General features: G+C 45.3%; 1 protein-coding gene across 1 annotated transcript; it reads left to right on the top strand.

Annotated features, from left to right (window-relative positions):
• The first annotated feature begins 15 nt into the window (after nucleotides 1-15).
• On the top strand, nucleotides 16-19,337 carry LOC135908841 (uncharacterized). The gene is made up of 5 exons (XM_065440687.1): nucleotides 16-73; nucleotides 2,128-2,226; nucleotides 4,041-4,088; nucleotides 5,115-5,129; nucleotides 18,952-19,337. The coding sequence occupies exons 1-5, from the start codon at nucleotides 16-18 to the stop codon at nucleotides 19,179-19,181; spliced, it is 450 nt and encodes a 149-aa protein (XP_065296759.1). The 3' UTR covers nucleotides 19,182-19,337.
• The last annotated feature ends 3,831 nt before the right edge of the window (nucleotides 19,338-23,168 follow it).

The raw sequence follows: 23,168 nt of genomic DNA, 5'->3' as shown, positions 1-23,168 counted from the left end.
GGCTACGGCGTTGCGATGCCGAGTCTCAGGCTCGATTCTGAGATTCTGACAGCGGCGGCCGCAATCGGATCGGGTGAGATTTAATAAAAAAAGAAAGAAAAAGAAATACGCTCGTGCACATGTATTTAGGTGCACCTTAAAGAACTGCAGGTGGTAAAAGAAAAGTATTCCGGAGTCCCCCATTACGTCGTGTCTCATTATTAGATCGTGGTTAAGGCACGTAAAAACGCAGTTTTTTTAAGGAGAAGAGCATGGATTGGCTAAGCGCCTAAAAAGAAAAGTCCGCGAATGAAATGAGCTAACCATATAGCGATAATAATTTCATGCTTATTTCTGTCTTTAAAATGAAATACACAAAATTTCTCGTCTCTGCGGCAAGAACAAGGTGTGAATCACGCAGCAGTCTGTTTTCGACACTCGGATGGACCGTCCACGAGGACCTCTACACGACGAGATTTATGCCAAAGAGAACGAAATCCGCGGTTTCATAACGCTTCCTGCTATGTATCCGTGCTAACCTCGGTGATATCGGGGATAAAGGAATTCGATGGTGGCTCACTGCAAGAACGTTGGAACGGTGTGAGTGTTTCGTAAGCGCCGATGAAAAGAAAATGCGGACGCGTTCAAATCCGCTTACGTACTGTGTAGTTCAACCCGGAAGCATGAGGTCGCATCGGTTCTCTATATCGGCACACTTCCACCTGCCGTCCCCCTATAAGGGGCGGTATAAAGGTGCGACATAAAGTCAAGAATAAAGGGCAGTGTAGAGTCGCTGTGAATGTTCGCCTTGGCTAAACTCGTCTGTGCATGCTTTTTGTTTGGTTGAAGTGCGTGCTTGCTTGACTTCTGTGGGGCCCACTCTGTGTTTGCGTATTTGTTGCATTGCAATGTTGTGCTGTTGGCTCGCACTCGGGCCGCTTCCAGAGAGCGCCTGCTTCGGGAAGGCGGTGGCCGGATGATGTTTGGCGAAAAAGGGAGCGGCAGGGGTTCTTGCGCACGGGTTCTGGCGAGCGCCACGAATCCCGCAGCGAGCCGCTGTAGGGGCATCTAGAGAAGGGAGTCTTTGGGGAGTGTTTGGGTCGGGCCGAGGCGGCGCGGGCAGGTCAGGTGGTTCGAGAGGCGTCCAGCGCCGGTGCGAGTTACGCAGCCCGGAGAGATGGTCCCTGGCTGGGGGTGACGATGTGCGCGGCTGAGAGGTGCCAGTGTGGTCTTAGACTTGTGAGACAACGGAGCGATCTCGTCAAGTGTCCGATCGGAGCGACGGACTGTGCCGAGGCCTTTGCTCAGCCGCATTCGTTAGTGCGAATGTGTTTCCCTTGTTTAGTATATACTGAGAAGTGCCAGTGTGGTCTTAGACTTGAGAGACAACGAACAGATCTCGTCAAGTGCCCGATCGGAGCGACGGACTGCATGCTCCGAGGCCTTTGCTCAGCGGCATTCGTTAGTATGAACACGTTTACCTTGTTTAGTATACACTTAGATGTTCCAGTGTGGTCTGAGACTTAAGAGACAATGGACCGATCTCGTCAAGTGCCCGATCGGAGAGACGGACTGCCCCGAGGCCTTTGCTCCGCAGCATTCGTTAATGTGAACCTTCTTTCCTTGTTTACTATATACTCAGTGTAACCGCTAATGTCTGTCTGTTGATAAATTCAGTTAAAATTGTTGCCATCCAGCATCCTTGGTCCTGGAATACCGAAGCAGAGAACAGTGCAGCGGCTTAGGAAAAGCCGAGAACGAGCGAAAACACCAAGAAAGAAGAACCTGGCGGGGGAAGGGAAGAGAAAAAACTTGCTGGCATTATAAAGTCAAGAATGTCCAAGAAGACCCTGAGGGACTACCACGAAAGACTCTGTAAATAGATAACAATATATGTTTTTGATGATGATGATGATGATGATGATGATGATGATAATGATGATGATCACTTCCTTCTTCACAGCGCCTGCCACCGTGGATTCAGATTATCTTCGTTGCAGCATCTATATATATAAGACAAACTTCTTGTTGTATGTTTTGCGCAGTGCAGAGATGCAATATCTTGAACCAGGTAACTGTTTTACCCTTTGAAGAACGCTCAATAAAGAGCTAGTTTGTTCGGCGTGTATTGCCATGTCACGAACTAAGCTCACGTGTACCTGGTCGAGGTGAAGAAGCAGAAGAAGTTCAAGCGGTTGGCACAGCCACGATTCTTTCCCTGTGCGCTGTGCACTCTTGCTGCCCCTGGTGAGTCGCATGTATTAAAAACGTTATACTTAAGAGTCCTACTCTTAAATTTACACATGAACTAATCTGGCTTGGCAATTTCTTCTTATTAGCACTTATGCAGCAGATCAGAACCAATTGGTCACTGCTTACTGAACTGCCTGCGTTTCTGCTTCCTGAGGGAAAGGACCCTGCATATTATACTGCGACAGTTAAGACTGTCAGTGAATCATTATTGCGCTGCTGTCTTTCGGGGCTTCCGTGCTGGGTCGCGTGCTCAAGAATACGTACATCGCCGCACAAAAATTGATTCGCGATTCCAATCAATACCATTGTTAATATCGTCGATCATTTAATTATTCTCGCGTCGCCTATATTAGATTAGTGTTTTTTTGTCCTATCATAACAACTGTTCGGGAGAGGATCTCTAAATTCTACACGTTTTAACTTAATTGACATAATTGGGAATGTTTAAATTCATACCCCTAACACATTTCTGAAATCTAACCGAATCTGAGCCAGTCTACCTGATTGGAGAGTTCCACTGACCTTAATATAATAATAATAATAATAATAATAATAATAATAATAATAATAATAATAATAATAATAATAATAATAATAATAATAATAATAATAATAATAATAATAATAATAATAATAATAAAGTGTAAACTGTTTACTGCGGTCGTACGAAAAGTCTGCTGTATATATATGTGGACAGGGTATAACAGCCATCAACAGTGCGCAAGTTCGGCAATTTTCTGTGACGGATTCTTATGACAAAATGAAGGCCTTATGTTATGCGACAGTCTCGCCGCCTTTGGTACAACCTTACGGTAAGTTCGCAACGAATCCCTTTGCCTCCTGCATTTGACTGTCCCGAAATAACATAGGTGCTACTGACCAAAGAGAGGCGCCATCGTTTAGTAAGCGTGATCTGGACCTTGATGAATAACGCGGACCCTCCGTAGTGGCTGCTCAGCACGAGGTTGCGGGTTCGTTTCCCGGAGGTTGCGGTCGTATTGCGATAAGGAAAGGGGGATGGAGGCTGTTAATAAATAAAACACACCCGTGTACTTAGGTGCATTCGACTGGTTCCTACCGTGCTCCGACTCGTTCTGCAGCGATGCCTCTCGAGATTGGAGCCGGAGAAAGCCTGCCCTGACCGAACGTGCCAAGTGCATCCAGAGCAAGCGGTGTAGCCACGTGGTCGGCATTCTGCCGCATCTCGGTCGCTCTTACACCTCAAAGGAGACCGCCCCTCCCAACACTCTGAGCAAGAGCGCGGTGCTCCGACAGAACCGGGTGAACATGTTCCGAGCACTCGATGTTACCGCTGAATGAAAATGGATCCACAAGAATGGCGAAATGGGCTTGTCGGTACATCTTGAATGGTAGCACTTGAGCGCTTGGTAAAGTCGAGGGTAAAAAACGAGACACACGGAAGCACGGGAGCTCCCGTGTTTCAGTGTGCTACGCCACAAGAGAGCTTTATAACTCTCTAAAGCGGTCAATCGAATGCATACTATGAGATTTTAGCGCTCTTTACGGGACTCTCCAGGTACTGAAATTTAATCCTGAGTCCTCCACTACTGCAGCCCTAATGACCCACTGTGCAATATCTGTACTTTATATCCCACCGTTTCAGGAACAAGGTATTGACATTAACACAGCCTACATGAAAGCTTCTGGCTGGGGGCGCTCCTACGCTCTTAGTTAAGGAAAAGTGCGCAACTCTTTGCGGTCAATTGGAAAGGTGACTATACATAATACATACAAATACATGTGTTGCGCAACTTTCAATGAATTGACGTGCAGCTTTGTTTTTGCAGCAATGAATACACTGCAAGCACTTGTACTCTCGGCTTGCGTTGCAATAGGTAAGTTTACTTGTTTGCCTTACAATCGCCGTTAAATGAGCATAAACCATCAGTGCGCTCTCGGCTTAGAAACTTCTCAGGGCAGCGGTTCAGTTCCGTTTTACGCACTAACTAATGCAATACTGTTGCACATAAATTTGAATGTGCGCTCTGAATTAAAGCAATTTCGGCTCGCTCAGAAACGAGAGAAATGGAGTTTTCTTTAATTGCACGCGCCTTTCTCTTAACGGGCTCTCGTAACATCAGCATAAGCTAAAACGTGATCAGAAATAAAAAAAAAAGAGTTGATCTCAACGCCTGTCACGCTTTATTGCGTTGAAGTGCTACGCTCAGTGCTATAGCCTATTTCCAAGCACCGATTAGTCTTATATGTACTCTATGGAATTTGAAATTAAGCGATAGTTACAAATTCACGCAAGACCCGAAAACGCAACGATGCGTTCCAGGCGCTTTCGACGTGTTCGCTTTTGCGAGTGTGCTGACGTAGTACGTACGCCGAATAACGTATTTGGAACGAATAATTATATTTATTTTATTATGCCTAAGGACATGCTTTCGAATAAAAAAAAACTATATTTATTTATTTCCCTCAAATTCCGCACTGAGTTATGGTGGCGCTCTTCACTGCAATTACTCTTACAGCCAGGGTGCCAGAATGACCACACTCTGCGTAATGGCACCGCAGCTTCGTATAGCGATGAAAAACCTATACACAGCGCCGCGTCAATCGCACGTCCTCATGCTGGAGCTTATGTACCGACCGACACGTGTAGTACACCTCCACAGGGTATAGGATGCATACATACGTAGCGGAACGGCTGCGAGGTGTGATGTGCACGACCTCCGTTGTAACAAATCGTGCCGGCCTATGTAGATGACGACCGACTGTCGCATGCAGTTCCGTCTCGGATCGCACGCATGAAACAGTAACAGAGACGTGAATCATTCACGACGATTTGCTGCCGTCGCCCGAGCAGAAATAACGCATTTCTTGGTTTTCTCGTTCTTCCTTACGCCTTCATTCAGGTGCGGCCCAATGGCGTAAGTGCTCTTTCATATTCCATTGCAATCGTCTTGTCCTTTCCCGACGTCCGCAGATTGCCTGTCATTTCCGCCCCTCACTTTATTTTTTTAAACCGGTCTGTCTCTGAAAGCTTTCCACCCCAATAGCGATAACATCGGGCCATGGGTGTAGGAGTTGTATGCTATTTCGTGTCCCTGTCGCTCGTGTACACTTGCTCGTCTGCGAAGCCAAATGCACGCGGCGTAAGGAACTCGCGTTATTTTTTAGGCAACGTTTTTCTTTCCCACGAACCTATCAGCGGATTATAAATAAGCTAATTAGACATTATGACGCCGTTGTAAATCTCGCCTGGTGGTCGCTCTGTAGAGTTCCGTTTTAAATCACTGGCGTGTCTTGCAAAAGATTATACAGAAATTCCGTAGTTCTTTTTTTTTCTCGAGAGTGTCGAATACAGGCTATATGAACGCAACCGAAATTCTGTAGAATGTAAACAAGGATCAATACAAGAATACAAACAAGGCCATAAAGTGCACAAGTAGCTACTGGAAAATTTTGAATTTCGCAACATTGAAAGGCGAAAGTAATGAACTGAAGTAAAATAAAAAGGCCGCACCAACCTCTGCAATAGTTTGAGCAGAGATTGCGATAGCGTCGCCTACGAAAGCCTTGCGATCCTGTCTCGGGAGATTTCTGCGACTGTAGTTTTCTTTCAATGGTGGTTTTGTGCGCTCGAAGAAATGTGGGCCGTGAACATGCTTTGCACATTTTGTTAGAATGTTCACGGAGGCGAAGCATAATAGTATATGTGCTTAACTACTCGCTGTGGCAGATGTTAGTTTGCCTTTCGCATTTACGTTAAATGTTCGCACACGACAGCGGCTTTTTGTGCTTTTCAGCTGTCAGAAACTATCCATAATTGGCAGTGGCATGGCCAGAAATTTTGTTCGGGGGGGGCTACGCCACTGGCCCAATAAATAAATATATATATATATATATATATATATATATATATATATATATATATATATATATATATATATATATATATATATATATATATATATCGGTAGCTGCACGTTTTTCCCTGCAACCACTGCAGCAACTTTGAGGAGGTTTGTGGCATTTAAAAGAAAAAGTTTAATTCTAGTGACTACTGGCTTCGAATTTTTCATTTAGGAGGTCAATTATTTATTCAAAATTGGCCAAAATCGAAAATTTTCGGCAAACGAAACTATCAAGTTTAAAACTCCGTGACTCAACAATGAAAAATGATATCACAATTCTGTGAATTGCACCTAATAGTACATCTACAGCGGACAAAATAAATATGTTACACATGATTCAAAAAAAATTTAGTATTGTGGAAATACGGCTTTTGCAGAACCCTTGTACACAACGTAACCAATTAACGTAAGATACAAATTGACACAGCAAACTTGTCAACTTTGACTGTTATAATAAATGCCGTTTACAGAACCACAATATCTGTTCTTCATGCATAGATATTAGTATGTAAACGCCGTGTTTCTATTTTTTCAAACTTTCGAATTTTCCAAAATATTTTAAACAAAAATAATTCTGGCCCTAAATCGAAGTTCTGTTTCCAACAGACACTAGGATTTAACTTTCTCTCTCAAATGCAACCAATTACAATAAAAGCGATTAGCAGGATTATCTCAGAAAAGCGTTTCTGAGTTTTACAAGTATTTGAATAGGCCGCGTCGGATTGGGCCGGAGCTAAAGCTTCCTCTTAAACAATTTATCGAGGGATCAAATACATGAATAATAACTGCATTGTCATTGCCAAAGATGCTGCAAACAAATTCTTGAAAGCTACGCTCTGTAAATAAAAGTAAAATATGTATTTTTTTCATAAAATATTATACTCGTATGTGCCAAAAATTGTGCCCAACACAACTGACGTCAATGCTTCCATGTTTTTTGTCTATCTATTAAGTAAAGAAAATATCACACGAACTTTAGAACTATATCAGTTCGAAACCAGGAAAGCAGTGCATGCCGCTGATATGAAAAATTAAAAGGCAATGAGCTGAACAAGTTGAGGACAAATATCTTAATGAAACTTTTTCATTCAAGAACCGTGCTTGCATTCTTGTATATATGCAATGGCCAGTGAAAAATCTCAATGACGCTGTCGTTTGTTCCATTGTATTACGCAGGAGTAGCTGTCCCTTGTCGTGTATCGTGAGTAATTGCACCGAAGTTATAGTCGCGACAGAGAGCACGTATAAAAAGCAGGAGTTCTGCAAGATACATGAGGGCAAGTGAAATGACTGAGCCAACAACGGGGTACTTTATTTAAAAGTAGCCTTCATGAGAATTCAGACATTTGTCCTATTGACTAACGAGTTGCGTGATTCCCGTCTTATAAAACTCCTTGGGTTGCTGCTTCAAAAAGTCTGTATCTGGTTCCCTTGAGCTGTTTTTTCGGTTGCCCCAAAATGTAGAAGTCGCAAGGTGACAGGTCTGAGCTGTATGGCGGATGTTGCAGCGTTTCCCACTTGAACTTTGCCAGTTTTGTATTAACCACATAAGCGACGTGGGGACAGGCATTGTCGTGGAGCAAGATGACCCCATTCGTCAATTTTCCACGTTGTTCGCTCTTGATTGCGACACGCTGCCGTTCTGGCGTTTCACAATATCGGAAACAATTGATAGCCTCTCAAGATTTAGCAAATTCTATCAGTAATGGACCCTGTCGATCGAAAAAAAAAAGTCAACAATACCTTTCCAGCGGAAATGATGGCCTTTACGTTCTTTGGGCGTGGTAAATTCGAATGTTTCCACTGTAAGCTTTGCCGTCGTGTTTCAGGCTCGTAGTAGTGGCACCAAGGTTCGTCCCCGATCACAGTTGCAAACAAGAAGTCGCCATGCTCATTGTGATACCCGATCAGATGAGTCAAGGCAGCGCGAAACTTCTTCGTCTTCTCGCGATGGATAAAAATCTTGGGGATCCATTGCGCACCAAAGAGCCGATAGCCGAGAAGCTCATGAATTATGGCGTGAACCGAACCGTGACTGATGTTCAGACGGTCTGCCAGTTCATCGATGCTTATCCTCCGTTCTTGTTTCAGCAGCTCATGAACCTTTGAAATTGTGTGGGGGGTGATTGCACGATGGTTTTGGCCCGGTCTTGCAATGTCTTTGCAACTTCCTTTGAACCGTTTGCTCCAATTCTTCACAGTGGTCAATGAAATGCAGTGTTCAACGTACACGGCAGTCATATGGTGATTAATTTCTGTTTTGGAAACACCTTCAGCTGTCAAAAACTTCGCGACACCGAGTTGTTCAACTTTTGAAGTGTCCATTATGTGACGCAACTATATTCAACCCAGTGTATGAGAGCATTAAAGAACATTTATCTTCACACCTGCGTGTCACTTTTGTAAATGAGACATGCCGTTCTCCTACGCGCATGCCTCGCAGATAATGAACCCAACCATTATTGCGTGGTTAGGGTAGGCTCACTTTCATTTGACTCGCCCTCGTACATTAGAAATGCAAAGATACAATGGGCTATGCAAATGCGAAAATACTGCTTGATAAAGGACAAAGAAGTGTCACTGGAAACAAAGTTCACTGCATGTATACACAAAACCTCGCAACAAGATATTTAAGTATACGTATAAGTCTCCAATGAGTCTATGTATGTAACTGTATAAGTTAACTGTATATAATGCGTCTAATAACTGTATAACTGTAATAACTGTATAATGCCTATATAATCCTGTAATAAAAAAGTAACTGTATATAATGCGTCAAACAAGGCAAATAAACATGTTGCACAATCATAGATTCACAGAATCCTAGATTCCGCCCCCATTCCATCCACTCCTCCCGATGTATTGCGCGCGACGGAAGGCGGCGCGCTTGCTCCCTGCTTTTCTCCTTTGCGCACACAAGACTGAGCCACCATCGTCGGCTCACCCATTCCACCTCCCCTCCTACGCTTTCACTCGCACATACAGCATGCAGCGCGTGGTCACGATGTTATCACCCTTGGACTTTATACGAAACATGAGGGCGATGGCAGGAATGCGCCTGGAGTGTCCATATAATTGCTTTCGCAATAATATAATAAACGTATCCGGCAACTGAAGCGTGCCGTCGCCCATTACTTTCCGCAAAAGAAGTATCAAAATCGAACTTTCACCATGCGACAATTCGCTGCGCCGCAACAATGTATTATTTTTCTGTGAGGCGGAGGCACCGAAAGGAAAAAGAAACGCATAGGAAAGTATCTTGGCCAGAATCTAATGCCTACTTCGGGCACCTTATGGGGCTACGGAAGGAATACCGAAGAAAACATGAGACGCTTGGTCCACTGAGAACCATACGCATACTGCTCAGTATCCTACAGCGGCGAAAGAAGACTTTCCGGAAAGGTTCCGCTCAAGGAATGCGGTGCAATCCTTCGAGTCCCCACAGTGATGGCGGCGAGCGACCATTGTTTTTTTTCTCGTCTGCTAGCCATAAAACGTCCAAAACTCTGTCCGGTGAAAATCCACTCGGCCAGAGCAAACCGAACGCGCACCAAAGTGTACCGCACGGTGGTCGGGGCCATACGAGAAAAACGTATGCGCTCTGGTTGGCTCTGGCAGCCCGCGGTTAGGGTAGCGAGAACAAAAAAAAAAAGAAATCGAAGAGGCTCAATGTGTCCTCGCGAATAAAAGTCAAAGTAGAAAAAATAAATAAGAACGTATTTACTTTGGCTGGCTTGAGTGTCTTGACATGGATGTTCTGGCGTAGGTTAAAAAAAATGTTTATATTTTTTTATGTGACATGACGGCACAAATGAACCACCCCAACGCTTCGTCTCATTGGACCTCGCTGCCTGTTTGTCAACTCGTCTGCTAGTGTGTTGATTTGGCTTGTCTCGTTGTATGTTCCGATGTAAGACTTTAGAAAAGTCAATAGACATTTGGCGACAAATGTTTATAACAACATTAAACCCACAAAGTTCCGCAATTGAAAATCTAAAGCACAACTTTGGAAATGTCAATGCACCTTTCACATCAAGAGCTTATGAGATTTATACCCATAAAGTTTCGCAATTGATATCCATGCGCTCCATAGATTCCGTGGCCTCAGTGAGATGCCGCGGCGAGCCCGCTCACCATCAAAGCGCCCTTGAAACTTTGTGCTCGGATGGGACTGCTTGGCGTTATGTGACTCCCGGTGTATGGGCGTTGCCACGAAATCCCGCCCGAGTTTGCAATCTTCGCGGTTAAATGTCTTTTCGAGCGTCAAAAAGACATTCTAGACAAAATCCAGAGTGATTTCCGGCGCCGGAGGTCACTTTGGTCGGCGGTGCATGGACAGCACGAAAAAATTTCGGGGGGGGGGGGGCTGAAGCCCCATAAGCCCCCCCCCCCCCTGGCTACGCCCCTGATAATTGGATATAGCCTCATGAAACACGACATCTTCATTGAACGTATTGATCCTGAACACATTAGTAAAATAACAGTACGCGCTTCTGCCTGCGCAATAATCTTTTGCTTGCCGTAAGGACGAATCACAGCAAGTTCACAGCCCTCTTCTCAGGCATAGCAGTATGGAATTCATTACCTTTCGAAATAAATCATCACACAACGCTCATGCATTCTCCGCGCGCACCAAGAAATATTTCATTAAGGAATTAATCGACTCATCTTAATTTATGATTTAACTACCAATATGTATGTCATTTTGTTTTATACCTTTTTTTCTGTATAAGTAATATTATTGATAATGCAACGAGTTTGGTCTCTCATTCCGGGTTGATTATTATTGTTAATATTCGTTGTTGTTCTGCTTGTTCACAAGCTTTTGATTAGTTTTCATGTTTTTTTCAATAATTAGCATTACCATTAACTTGCGTATTCAATTTCTTGTTACAGATAATCAACTTGCCTAATAGTTATTCTTATAGTTCACATGACCGTACTTTGCTGTTTTTGTACAATAACCCTATTTATGTAATCATAGGAGGTACCACTGGTAGTTTTTTGCAAAGCTCTGGGACCTCCTGCTGTAATAGAATTACCATGTAATTCCAACACCGACTGTTGCAATACACTTGACTTGGCTCACGTATAGTGGATATACAACATGAATGTCTCGCTTAAGGTCCGATGTCCCAATTACTTCGTCACTTGTTTGAATGCTTGCAATAAATGTGTGCCTTAAAGCTTCTTTAGCCAATTCTTATGCACATTGAATTCGGCAAGGCGTAAGACTATTGCACCTTGCCGGTGCAATATTCAGGCAAACTATGGGAAAGGTTTAGGATAATGTGTATGCAAAACTCAACATACGCGCTGTAATTAGGGACTTTGTAACCAATTACATATACAAGTACTCCAGAGCTTTATGAGCACGTTTTATGAGCAGCGCAACATTTTTTTCAGTACTCTGGAGTACTTACAAAATCCAGCAAGGCCATCTTCACTGAACGGAAATGCCATCTCAAATACGTGTGCAAAGTTAAGCGCATGTGCATCAATTACTGCTTTTGTAAAAGAATGCCTTCAGCAGGTGCTCGAAAGTGTCTTGCTGCCGTTTTCAGTTATGTTTGCCTGGGTACCAAGAGACCTCTGCGTTAGAAAAAATATAACATTTTGTCTAAATGTCGGGCATGTTCACTGCAACTGTTACCAAATTAATGTGTTCCTGGCTTAGTTGTTAGCGTTAAAATAATTATTGCAACACTCGTTTTTTTTTCTTCATGCGTGATATGAACGTTCGCCTGGTGTACTCGGTAAAGTAACCGAGGTAGGTTCTTTATGTGCCATGACAAAAAGGGTCAGGCAGTGTGTAGGCGAGGTCGAAAGAGAGTGACTTAAATGGCACCCTGGCGACACATTGCGTATGCGAGCGCTCTGGAGCGTTATGAGGAGGTCTAACGGGAGGCGCACGATTTAGCGCGTTGATCTCGCACAAGTACACATGCCAGCGAAATAAAATTTAGCGAAAATCGGCGGAAGGCTACGGCATTGAAATAATTTCGCTTTTTGTTTGGGCTTTCCCCCATTCAACATGGAAATAAACTCAATTCTATTCAATTCATATCTCTGCGCGAAGTTAACTACTGCCGCGTAAAATCGAACTATAGTAAAGAAAAATGTTATTGAAGTTTTAGAAAATGTTGTATACGGCCGCCATCACCTATGCTCCGAAATCTCCCGGTGTAACAGTACGTTACCGCATGTTACGGCAAGGGGCGCCATAGTAAGTGCAATTTGTGACGAAATTTTCACGTTGATGGCCTAATTAGAGGCGTCGTTAATAATTATTGAACCCTTGGGTTTTTTTCCTTCATATTTTCATGTGGTCGCACGAATTCATAGTTTGTTTCCCCGGTGTCTTTGGAGAACTAAACAAGATATAACTTGATTAATAGAACAACAGAAAGCGGAGCTAGTTGGTAAGGATTCATTATGCATTATTACGCGTCTTATGGTAGAGGAGTGGCATATCTATAATGGTGCAAGTGCATGCGTGAGTCAGCCTTCGATTACTTAACATAAGGAAGAGATTAAGTACCTGAACAAGTTACCTCTCACGCAGACCGGCACATGTACCCGACTGACACGTGGTGATACCATTCCTGAGCTTGCGCAGATGAGTTTTGTGTCTTCTTTCTTTTATGCGAAGCATACTAGCCGCACAACCACGCTCTTCCTTGCTGCGCCGCGCGCGGCCGCGTAGCTACCATATGACGTCATAGCAGCTGCAAAAGCGAAGGCTTAACTCGTGCGCTCGCTTGCGGCCGCGTAGCTACATAGCCGGGTCTCAGCTCGTGCGCTCGCCTGCGGTCGCACATATGTTACTGCGGCCTAACTCGCGCTCCTCCCGCTATACCAGGTTACCAATACCGCTATACCAGCGGTATTGGTAGCGGTAGAGCGTATTTATTGGTTTGAAAATAAAGGAATCAGCAGAGTAACGCATGAGTTGTTTCTTCGTCTAGCCGAACCAAATATAGCCAAGCAACAGCAGTTCACCAGGCTAAACAGTGGTTCAACAACTAAAATAAAGGCTAGTATGCTTCGCATCCTGGGCTTAACCTTAGCTAAGCCACAGCCATTTTTTTTCGCCTCACTGCTCCCTTCAGTTGATAGTCGGCGTTCGTGTTGTCCACTCCTATACTCTTGTGTCCTGTCTGCACGCCTCACCTCTTTTTTGCATAATGAATAACTTGATTATCTTTGCCGGAAATAAGGGGCACATTTCGGGGGATTGTGTAGGCAAAGTACAAAGTGTGCGGAATAATTACAGTCTTTGCAGTAAATTTAGCATGCAAGTGAATGGGAGATTCATAAGTGTAATGTTTAATGAAGAACGGGAATTTTATGCCACTACATTGTGGGAACTGTGAACGCAAAAGATATCAAATTTAGCGAATATCGGAGTCGAAAGGCACAAGGAGAGAGGGGGGACCATGGCCAATGACCTGGTGAAATTAGCTGTGCGTGGTTGAGTTACTGTGTTTTTACAAATCCCTTGATGGGTACTGGAAACAGTCCAGAACACGTACACACACACACACACACGCACACGCACACGCACACGCACACGCACACACACACACACACACACACACACACATACATACATATATATATATATATATATATATATATATATATATATATATATATATATATATATATATATATATATATATATATATATATATTATATGCAAAGGCGGTTTCATAAGGGGCAGTCATACACGGGCAACGTTTTGTACAATGTGATGTACTTGCGGGCTATACTGAAGCTCCACTTCTCGAAATAAGCAGCTTCACTGGACATTCCATTGCGATTCCAAAGGTAGCAAAAGCCTGCTTTATTATTTTTTTTCAGTATGACTCAGTCATGGGTATTAAGCCGCTGCCATTCACTGTGGCCTGGAAGCACTCCCTCTTCACCTAAACAGCAGGCATGCAGGCCTTCACGCGAACGCATATGCCCGTAACGCATAATGCTTGCTGCCGCAGTTCGCGCCGTGCGACTATGCGACACATTCCTTAATAATGGCGGCCCCCTATGCAAAAACAAAGGGTGGCTTACGAGGAGCTGAACATTACTGTAAGAAAAATAAAAGTAATCACTCGTTGCTTTTTAAGGCTTCGCTTTAACTGCAGATAGATTCTGCTAAGCTGATAATAAGAAATCGTCACAATTTCCCGCCAAACATATATTGCTGCCGTTGTGACGCACCGTGCGTCCCAGTTCTGGACAAATTTCGCTGTCGCGATGTGCGCCCCTCACGTGTTGTTTTCTCCTTCTCCTCCTTTTTCACCGCCTCTGCCGCCATGGTGATCACTGAGTACACAGCAGCCTGACCAATGCAACTAAGTAAACACATTGTAACGGCGACGAAGAACGCCGCAAGTGAAAGAAGAGGAAGAGAAGGGCAAGCAGAACGATAGAGCAGCAGTGGACCAGGGGAATAGTTTATTTGTTCTTTTTGGGGGATTTGTGTCGCGTACCGCTTGGAACGCGTTCAATGCGCCGGACTCCCGCTACGATATTTGCGATTTCGTAGAGAAATTTACGATGCAGCCTGTCAGCTCATACAACAGTTAACCTACGCTGCTCCAGAATTTCAGTTGGCAGTTATTTCTTAGCATATCGAGATATATCAGAATTTAACCTCAACCCGCCTGTTCAAATTAATTAAATTATGGGGTTTTACGTGCCAAAACCACTTTCTGATTATGAGGCATGCCGTAGTGGAGGACTCCAGAAATTTCGACCACCTGGGGTTTTTTAACGTGCACCTAAACCGAAGTACCACGGGTGTTTTCGCATTTCGCCCCCATCGAAATGCGGCAGCCGTGGCCGGGATTCGGTACCGCGATCTCGTGCTCAGCAGCCCAACACCATAGCCACTGAGCAACCACGGCGGGTCAACCCGCTTGTTGTCGCGTTTTAGCGAGCTCCACAGTATTCTGCAAAATTTTCCCGCATCCCGCAATGAGCTCTCAGATTGAAAGTTTTTTTTCATAGGTAATAGGCAACATTCTGCATATTTCTGGAAATTTAAGTGATCAAATTTTCATTTTTTCCAGGGGTGCCATTAAGACTCTGGAATATCTAGTGCCTGCTCTACATAGTCAAAAGTAAAATAGTTTGTTGTGTTTCTGCAATTACGTCATATCTCTGTAACTCTTTTGCACAGCCCCTATACCGCATTCTTCCGAAATTTCATTCTGAGCACACTCACTTATATTTTTTGACCACAATAATAAGAAACGTCTCGGTGGAAGTTATAAGCAATCTAATACTACTTTTATAATTTTTGGTTGCTTACACAAGTAACCAATATCATTAGAATTTAGGGTGGAGATAATAGGCAATGAGCCCGGTATTATTGTTGCTGAGTCTGACAGCCAGACCACATGTGCAGGTGTGAGCAAGTGCTTAAAAAGACCATGCTCCGTTCGATATGTTCTTCATTCCCGATGTAATCAGACGACTGCACGAGCCGGACAAAAAGCGCCGTTTGGTGTCGGAACCTTGCCTGCTCCGGTCCTGACCGACACGCAACACGTATTATTTCTTCAGCACCTAAATTTCACTTCTCTTGGAATGACTGGAGGCGCTTTTACTTCTTGCCTGTTTGTGCACGTGTTCTACGCATCAAAGTATCTATAAGCAATGACAGATTCGCTGCAAAGAAAGCATGGGTATCCCTGTGCTTAAGCCACCACGCAGATTTGCGGCACATAGCACCGGGACACTGCATACGTGCACTTGTCACAGAGGTTGTCAGGAGTAGCGCCGTATCGTTGCAAACGGCCTTTGCTAACAAACTGAAATTAATACTTGATCTACGCATACAAAATAAAAAAATCGATTGAATCGCACATATACCGTTCAGAGCACGTGCAATAAGTCACTCTAAACTTCAGGATGATCGAAAATCTCAGACTAATTTTGGGAAAAACAAGTTGCCTTTTACCAGTACAGTGGATCGTTGTCAGCCATACCTAAAAAGCAGTGTTGGTGTCAGAAATGAAACTTCAGTGAATTCAGCGACAAACGCAATGCACTATTGCATTGGCAACATGGCCGCGCCCAGAACATCCCCGACCACCGGCTTCGGTCCGAATGTGCCCTGGCTATAATTGCTGTTCATCGTGACAGCGACTAGCAAGGTCACATTAAGTGAAGTTGAGCACTCGGTGGTGTGCTCTGTCTCATTTTGCTGTTGCAAACAAGGTGTTTAGGCGTTTCTCTTCCCCAGCTGATACTAACACGGACGAAAATGTGGGACTACATGCACAAGCGTTCTCGGTAGTGAGCGCTTTGCCTCCGTATAGTTTTCCTTCGTTTTCCACAGACAGTTGTCGCCGAGAGTGAGCGCAGTCGTCGATCCAACAACAACGCTCACCGACGAGGCTCTCGCATATTGCTCGTCTAATAGGGTCATGCTGCCGATGAGCCGCGGCTTCCGGCCACTATTAAGCGTTACCTTCCTCGTAACTATGCAGTGCTTCAATCACGCGTCGCGGTGGCGCCACGCCTATGATGTTATGCGGCTCAGCGCAAGGTCGCGGGTTCGATTTCAGGCCGCGACGGACGAATTTCGATGGAGGCGCAGCTTAAAAAAAAAAGAAGAGTCTGCGGACTTTGGTTTGGGCACACTGTAAGGAATCGCACGTGATCAAGTTTATTACGGAGCTCTCCACGGCGGTGCGTTTTGTGTAGCCCCCAGTGTTGATTTACGACGTTAAGCCCAATGAATGAATCAGATAAACTATTCAGTCAGTAGATAATTGGTGCTAAGAAGGACGTGGAGAATTGTGCTGAATTAGTGCGGCGTTAAGAAATCAAGAGGATGTGAAGGCTCGTAACGGAGAACGGGGACACGAAGAAACGCCACAGGAAAGTAAGTTCATTTAGTGCAGAAAAAGAAATATTTACACATGTAATGGATGCACGCGAATCTTACAGATAAAATGCGCTAGAGAAGATTGGACGGTGACGCGGTGTCACGTGGAGCCGAGAACGAGCAACGAGCGAGCATGCGCAAGACTTAAGCAACGCTGACGGTGCTCGATCTCTAAGCGGACGAACGTTGATCGTCGTATGTGCGGGCCCTGATATAGTGAGTAGAAGTTTCTCGACAGAAGCAGTGACACTGCCACAAGAGAAACAGCGGAGGCATTTCCTTATAAGAATTTTGGTGCTGAATCTGTTGAAATTTAGACATATTTTTCTTTGTATGATACTGAATATACCCTCAGGGAGCTTGATCTACGATTCGATGCCGCGTCACGCCGCGTCCTGCCTAGTTGCTTCACTCTGCAAGGCGAACATGCAGCAAGTACGTGCCCCCCCCCCCCCCCCCCCCCCATATACTTACTGCTCTAAATAAAGTTCAGTTGGTGGTGCTGCATTCTGTATATAAGTCTTTTTATATGTATACCGTGGCACGTTTGGTACATGCTCAATAATAATGGTACAATCATACTTTCCTAAAGTTTCAGGGGTTTTATCAACGCGCATATCTACCTCGCAGAGGAATTATGTCTTGTCGAAATGATCAGTTCTACATCTTCATTCCTCTACTAGCAGCGACCAATTTCAATATAATTTACCCCCATTTGTAAGCCCTTTAGCGTACCTCGCAGTAATTATTCTCTTTCCCCTTATTTGCCCCTACGCTTGAAGCGCGTTTATTTTTGCTATATTCCGCGCTCTATTCGCAAGTTTTATTTTGACCCAAGCTTTCGTTCACGCATGCATGGTCACAACGTTTTGTGACTTCATCAGAACTACTCTGCCAAGTACGCCCTCTATATTCCGATTTGGCATTAAAATATTCGACTTTTGACATCTTGCTATCGGTGTGGGCACTTCATTTCGCGTAAGCTAATTCTAGCACACGCGCGTTCCAGAGCCCGCATTTTCGTTCTGCACGCTTATGATTCATTCTTCTCCGATAACCACCTTCGACATATGCAAGATATTGCCCCTCGCAGCTCGTTCTTTCGCGTCCGGAGCGTTGTCCGCATATTGAGCTTACAGGTTTACTTACGCGAATACGATTTAGGCACGAGGCATCAGTGGTGCCGAGAGCAGGGATATCGCAGTGGCATGTCTATTGTGACCTGGCTCCCAGGCTACAGGGTGTTAGACGGGGATAGTTGGTATTCCATGCTGAAGTGACTAGCGGAAGAGTGCACACGGGACGCAAAAAAAAAAAAACGACCAGGACAAGCGCTGGCGCTTGTCCTTGTCGCCTTTTTGTGTCCCGTGTCCACTCTTGCGATAGTCACTTCAGCCCAGGCTACAAATCGTTCCGTGACGTGTGTAGACTGTGCGCGAAGGAGAGAGCCACCGCGGCTCGCATCCTTTGGGACTGTAGCGTAAATCCGCGAGAAGCCAGCGAGAAGACGATGATCCCGCCGCAGCTAGAGGCTGCAACGAGGAGGTATGATCAAGAGACACAACTCAAGGCCTTCCAGCAGGTCTCGGCAGCTCTAGAGAGACAACGACCACTCGAAACCGAAGAGAAGGGGGGCAGCACCCCCAGGAAGGGGGCGGCGGCCCTCTCGGACCCGCGGAAGTAGCGAGGGACCAAGACCTCGTGGAGCACAACGCACGAGACTGACCTAGGGGCCGCGTCGCGGTAAAAGCTTGTCCTCCCTGCGTGGAGGGACCCTAACCGATTCTGCAGGCATTTTCAATAAAGTTGTTGTCTCTCTCTCTTTCTCTCTCTGACGGACTACCACACAGCGTCGTCGAGAGAAATACCTGCTCCGATCTTCTTACGCATCGCTCAGTGTCACAAATCCTTTTTTTTTTGTTTCACGGCAGCTTGCCCGGTAGAGGCCGGGCCCTGTGCCACCTGGTGCCAGGAGCACGGCTGCCTGGACGGCCAGTGCACGTGTGGGACCTGGGACGAGTGCCGCTGCACCGGATGCTGCACCGAGGTGCCCGATGTGAGCTGCGTGGACATGAACTGCGTCGAGGCTGCCAAACCGCGAGGAGTGTGCGTGCAGGACGCCTGCCTGCCCAACATCAACGACCCCTATTGCCACGACTAGTGACACGCGTCGTCCGCCCGATTAGATAAACTTAGAGGAGAGCGATTTTCGAAACGTCAAGTGAGGCGAAACGACGCGAAGCACCTTCAGTAAAAGAGCCTGCAGAAGCGCAATGTGTACATCGTTTGACGACATATATTACAGCCTTATATATTATGTAGGCTTATATCGCTTACCATGTGAGCTTACGTAAATATTGCATAGCCTTATAAACCGCTCAGAGTGGCAGAGATGGAACATTACGGAGTCGCCCATGAAAATGAATAACTGGTAAGAACCAACAAACTGAAGGTTTGCACGGGAATTTTATGTTTAATAGATGACATAAAACATTTTGCATGATACTCTATATACAGGTAGTGGAAACGCTATTGCAGAGAAAGCACTTTCACATTTTCTTTAATAAAAACGACATAAATAAAGAACTTGCTAAATCTATATCGATATGCACTAGTGTCCCATGTGGTTTCGTCCTGCCAAGAGCAAGGAAGACTTATAATGCGTTGGCTCTAGCTCTAGGAGTGCCAAAGTCGAAAAAATACGTCTGTGAAGTGTGTAAAGGTGAACAGGAGGTGTGTGTATATATATAAATAGTGAGCGAGAAGGTGATTCGCCGAGGGGCCCAATTTTTATTCATGAGAACCCAACAAAGAGACACCAAGGACAGCACAAGGGAAATTATTTGTACTTACTAATTGGAATAACGAAATCATAAATAACGGAATTGAAAGTGGATGAAAACAAAACTTGACGCACGTGGGGAACGATTTCATGTCTTCGCATTACGCGTGCGATGCTCTAGCGATTGAGCTGCCACAACGCCGTCTTCCCATCCTTTTTCAATTCCATTCATTTATAATTTCTTTATATTAGTAAGCACTAGTTATTCCCGTGTTTATATATATATATATATATATATATATATATGAACGAGAAGAAAGGCTATGGATGAGCCAGATTTTTATCGATCATATCATAACCAGCCAACAAACAATGAAACTAAAGACAGCGTAGGGGAAATTACTTATACTTATTGAGTTAAAGAAGTTATAAATTCACGTGAAACAAAGTCGATCAAAAAACAATTGGCTGCAGGTGGGGCACAAACCCAGGCCTTCGCATTACGCGTGCGATGGTTTTATCAAATAAAGCCAATAAACAAAGATATCAAGGACGGCAATAACCCAGAAAGTGGATGGGAAAACGGCGCCTCGGCTTTCCCATGTGTGGCAGTTCTCGAAACAACTTTATATAATCATCGTTTCCTCTGCCTACCACAGCATCGTCCGCAGATGCTGTTTGAGGGCTTACAGAGCAAGCGCCATTATTTGCGAGTTCGAAATGAAATAAGGCCATCACTGAGGTTCAGGAATGCTGCTCAGCTGGTGGCTTCGTCTTTATATTAAATATCTTAAGACCCTGAACGCAACAAAAATTTACACAAGCGAAGAACAAGGATTTGCAACAACGCAGATCTCAAGTGAAATTGCGACGTTCGATGATCACATGTGTGTGCGTGTGCAGGCACACAGACCGCCTCCCCCTTCCACAAACACACACACACATACACACAAACACACGGACACACACGCGCACGCATGCACATACACACGTGCACACGCGCGCGCGCGCACACACACACACACACACAAACACACACACACACACACACGCAAACGCACACACACACACATCCATATGTACACCCCCGCACGTACACATACACACATGCACACACACATTCACACGCATGCACACGCATGCGCACGCACACACACATAACACATGCACACACAAACACACACACACGCACGTACATATACACACACACGCATACACGCACGCACGCACACACCAACAAACACGCACGCGCACACGTACTCGCACACGCCCATACAAACACGCGCACGCACGCGCACGCACGCACTGCTACATAGTTGTGCAGCTGCGTTTATTTTTTGCAATGCGCGCACATTGTTGTTCTTGCCGTCCGTTTTCATCAGTGCTAAGCAAGTGAAATTTGGAGTCTGAAATTTCTGTTAGAAGTGGCACCCGCATTCCGTACTGGTAGACGTCGCAGGCCACACTTATCTCGTGTGTCTCCCTGAGGGTTTCGAAGCACTCAAGACATCGGTACGAGCAGACTTCTCCATTTCCTGGATACCGCAAGGACAAGAAAAAGGAGGTCGCAGCGAACGTTCGTGTATTTTTTTTCAGTAAACCTAGGCTCTGAACACCCAGTAAGCCGTCGCGGTAGAAACAGCAGCAATCAATAAAACCTTACAGCCTCTCCTTTATCGTTACGGGTCTCTGGCAGAATCAGTGTCAACACTTTCTTGTTTTTTTTTCTATCCAGCGTTTGTTTAAAATTTTGGACGTCACACCTCGCGATATCTAAGGAAGGTCTGCATTGGCAAGTCCCGACAATTCAACATTAAAGCAGATCCGTCATACCTATCCGTCATTCCTAGATCGCGTAGCTTTTCAATTCACTCGTTTTCACGACCAGTATTTAGTACATGTTTGTCGTTTGACGAGCGGTTGCTCTTTTATTTTAGACACGCTGCAAACCAAGTTGGCGATTTATACTTAACAACATTGATCTTGTATAGAAAATTGATGTTATAGCCTTTTTGTTGAGGAAGAAGTTGGGTTAATCTTGTGCCTTTGTTAAGATAGCTGATACTGTGATTAATAAATATTGCGAAAAAGCGTGATCCAGTAAAAACCTACAGAGAGGGAATTTGTTCCTGACAATCTCTACTAGCAGTCGTCTTTAGAGCGAACCTCTTGGGCGCCCGTTCCTGAGTTGAGCGTCGGCGACCTTCGGCGTAAACGCGCGAATGCGATCGTATCCCAGCTCGAGCTTTCGCCATGCAGATGAGGTGGCTCGAGGTTTTGCTAATTGCCGAGCTGCCCATGGTAACATGGTGGAGGACCCGACACCCATCGATCCACGTAATAAAGCGATCTTGCAACACTACAGGGAAGTCAGAAGGCTCTACCCAGCCCCGCATAGGAACCTTTCAGCCATGGACTCAGCGACGTTACGCAGGCTCCAAACAGACACATACATAATCCTACATAAATTGCACATATACTACCCAACAGCATACAAGGACATATGCCCGTGGTGTGGGAGCACACCAACGCTCTACCACATCACATGGGAGTGCACAGCTCACACAGAAGAACAAGAAGATAATAACACGAGAGCGAGGTGGGAGGCATTGCTATCCAGCTCCGCCCTTGGGGATCAGCTCAGGCTCGTCCGCAGGGCAGAAAGGATGGCGAGGGCCAGCGGTGCCTTGGAATAGGGGCCCGACCACACGGCGTTACCCCGTTTTAGGGGCAACGAACTTCTTTCTACGAATAAAGTTTTGTTCTTCTTCTTCGTCGTCTTCTTCCATAGCTGACTCCAATGCCGCTTACCATCCCAGCGTTCCCATACTGGACCTAGCACTTGTACCATTGTTCGCGCGTTCGTCATTCTACCACAGCTGGTTTGTCGGCGTCCCTCGGCGTAACCGCGTGAACGCACTCGTACCTCTGTTCGCGCGTTCGTCATTCTCTCCTTCCACAGCTGGCTCCGACACCGCTCACCACTCCAGCGTTCCCATACTGCCCCTAGCACTCGAACCAGTGCGCGTTCGTTCGTCATTGTCTTCTACCACAGCCGGCTTGTCGGCGTCCCTCGGCGTAACCACGTGAATGCACTCGTACACCTGTTCGCACGTTCGTCGTTGTCTTCTTCCGCAGCTGCCTCCGATGCCACTCATCATGCCAGCGTTGTCATACTGTTCCTCTCTCTGCGAAGGCGCTGATGGCACTGGCCCACTGCCAGTTGATGCGGTGATTTCTTTCTCAAATTATTTGCCTCAGTATATCGCGAAATGAAAAGGCGTACCCAGCTGCGGTTAAATTTAGCTTGAGGGAGTATCGTAGTCGTCGGACGCTTTTATGCGAAGCATATTACTAGAGCTCAAC

Source organism: Dermacentor albipictus, chromosome 1 (genome assembly GCF_038994185.2).
Source record: "Dermacentor albipictus isolate Rhodes 1998 colony chromosome 1, USDA_Dalb.pri_finalv2, whole genome shotgun sequence".
In the NCBI taxonomy this organism is placed as follows: Eukaryota; Metazoa; Arthropoda; class Arachnida; order Ixodida; family Ixodidae; genus Dermacentor; species Dermacentor albipictus.
This window is presented reverse-complemented; position numbering and strand designations above follow the sequence as displayed.

Coding starts and splice junctions, on each gene's coding strand:
- LOC135908841 (XM_065440687.1), top strand. CDS start 16: ATGCCGAGTCTCAGGCTCGATTCTGAGATTCTGACAGCGGCGGCCGCA. Junction 74..2,127: donor GGCGGCCGCAATCGGATCGG/GTGAGATTTAAT, acceptor TCACGAACTAAG/CTCACGTGTACCTGGTCGAG. Junction 2,227..4,040: donor GTGCACTCTTGCTGCCCCTG/GTGAGTCGCATG, acceptor TTGTTTTTGCAG/CAATGAATACACTGCAAGCA.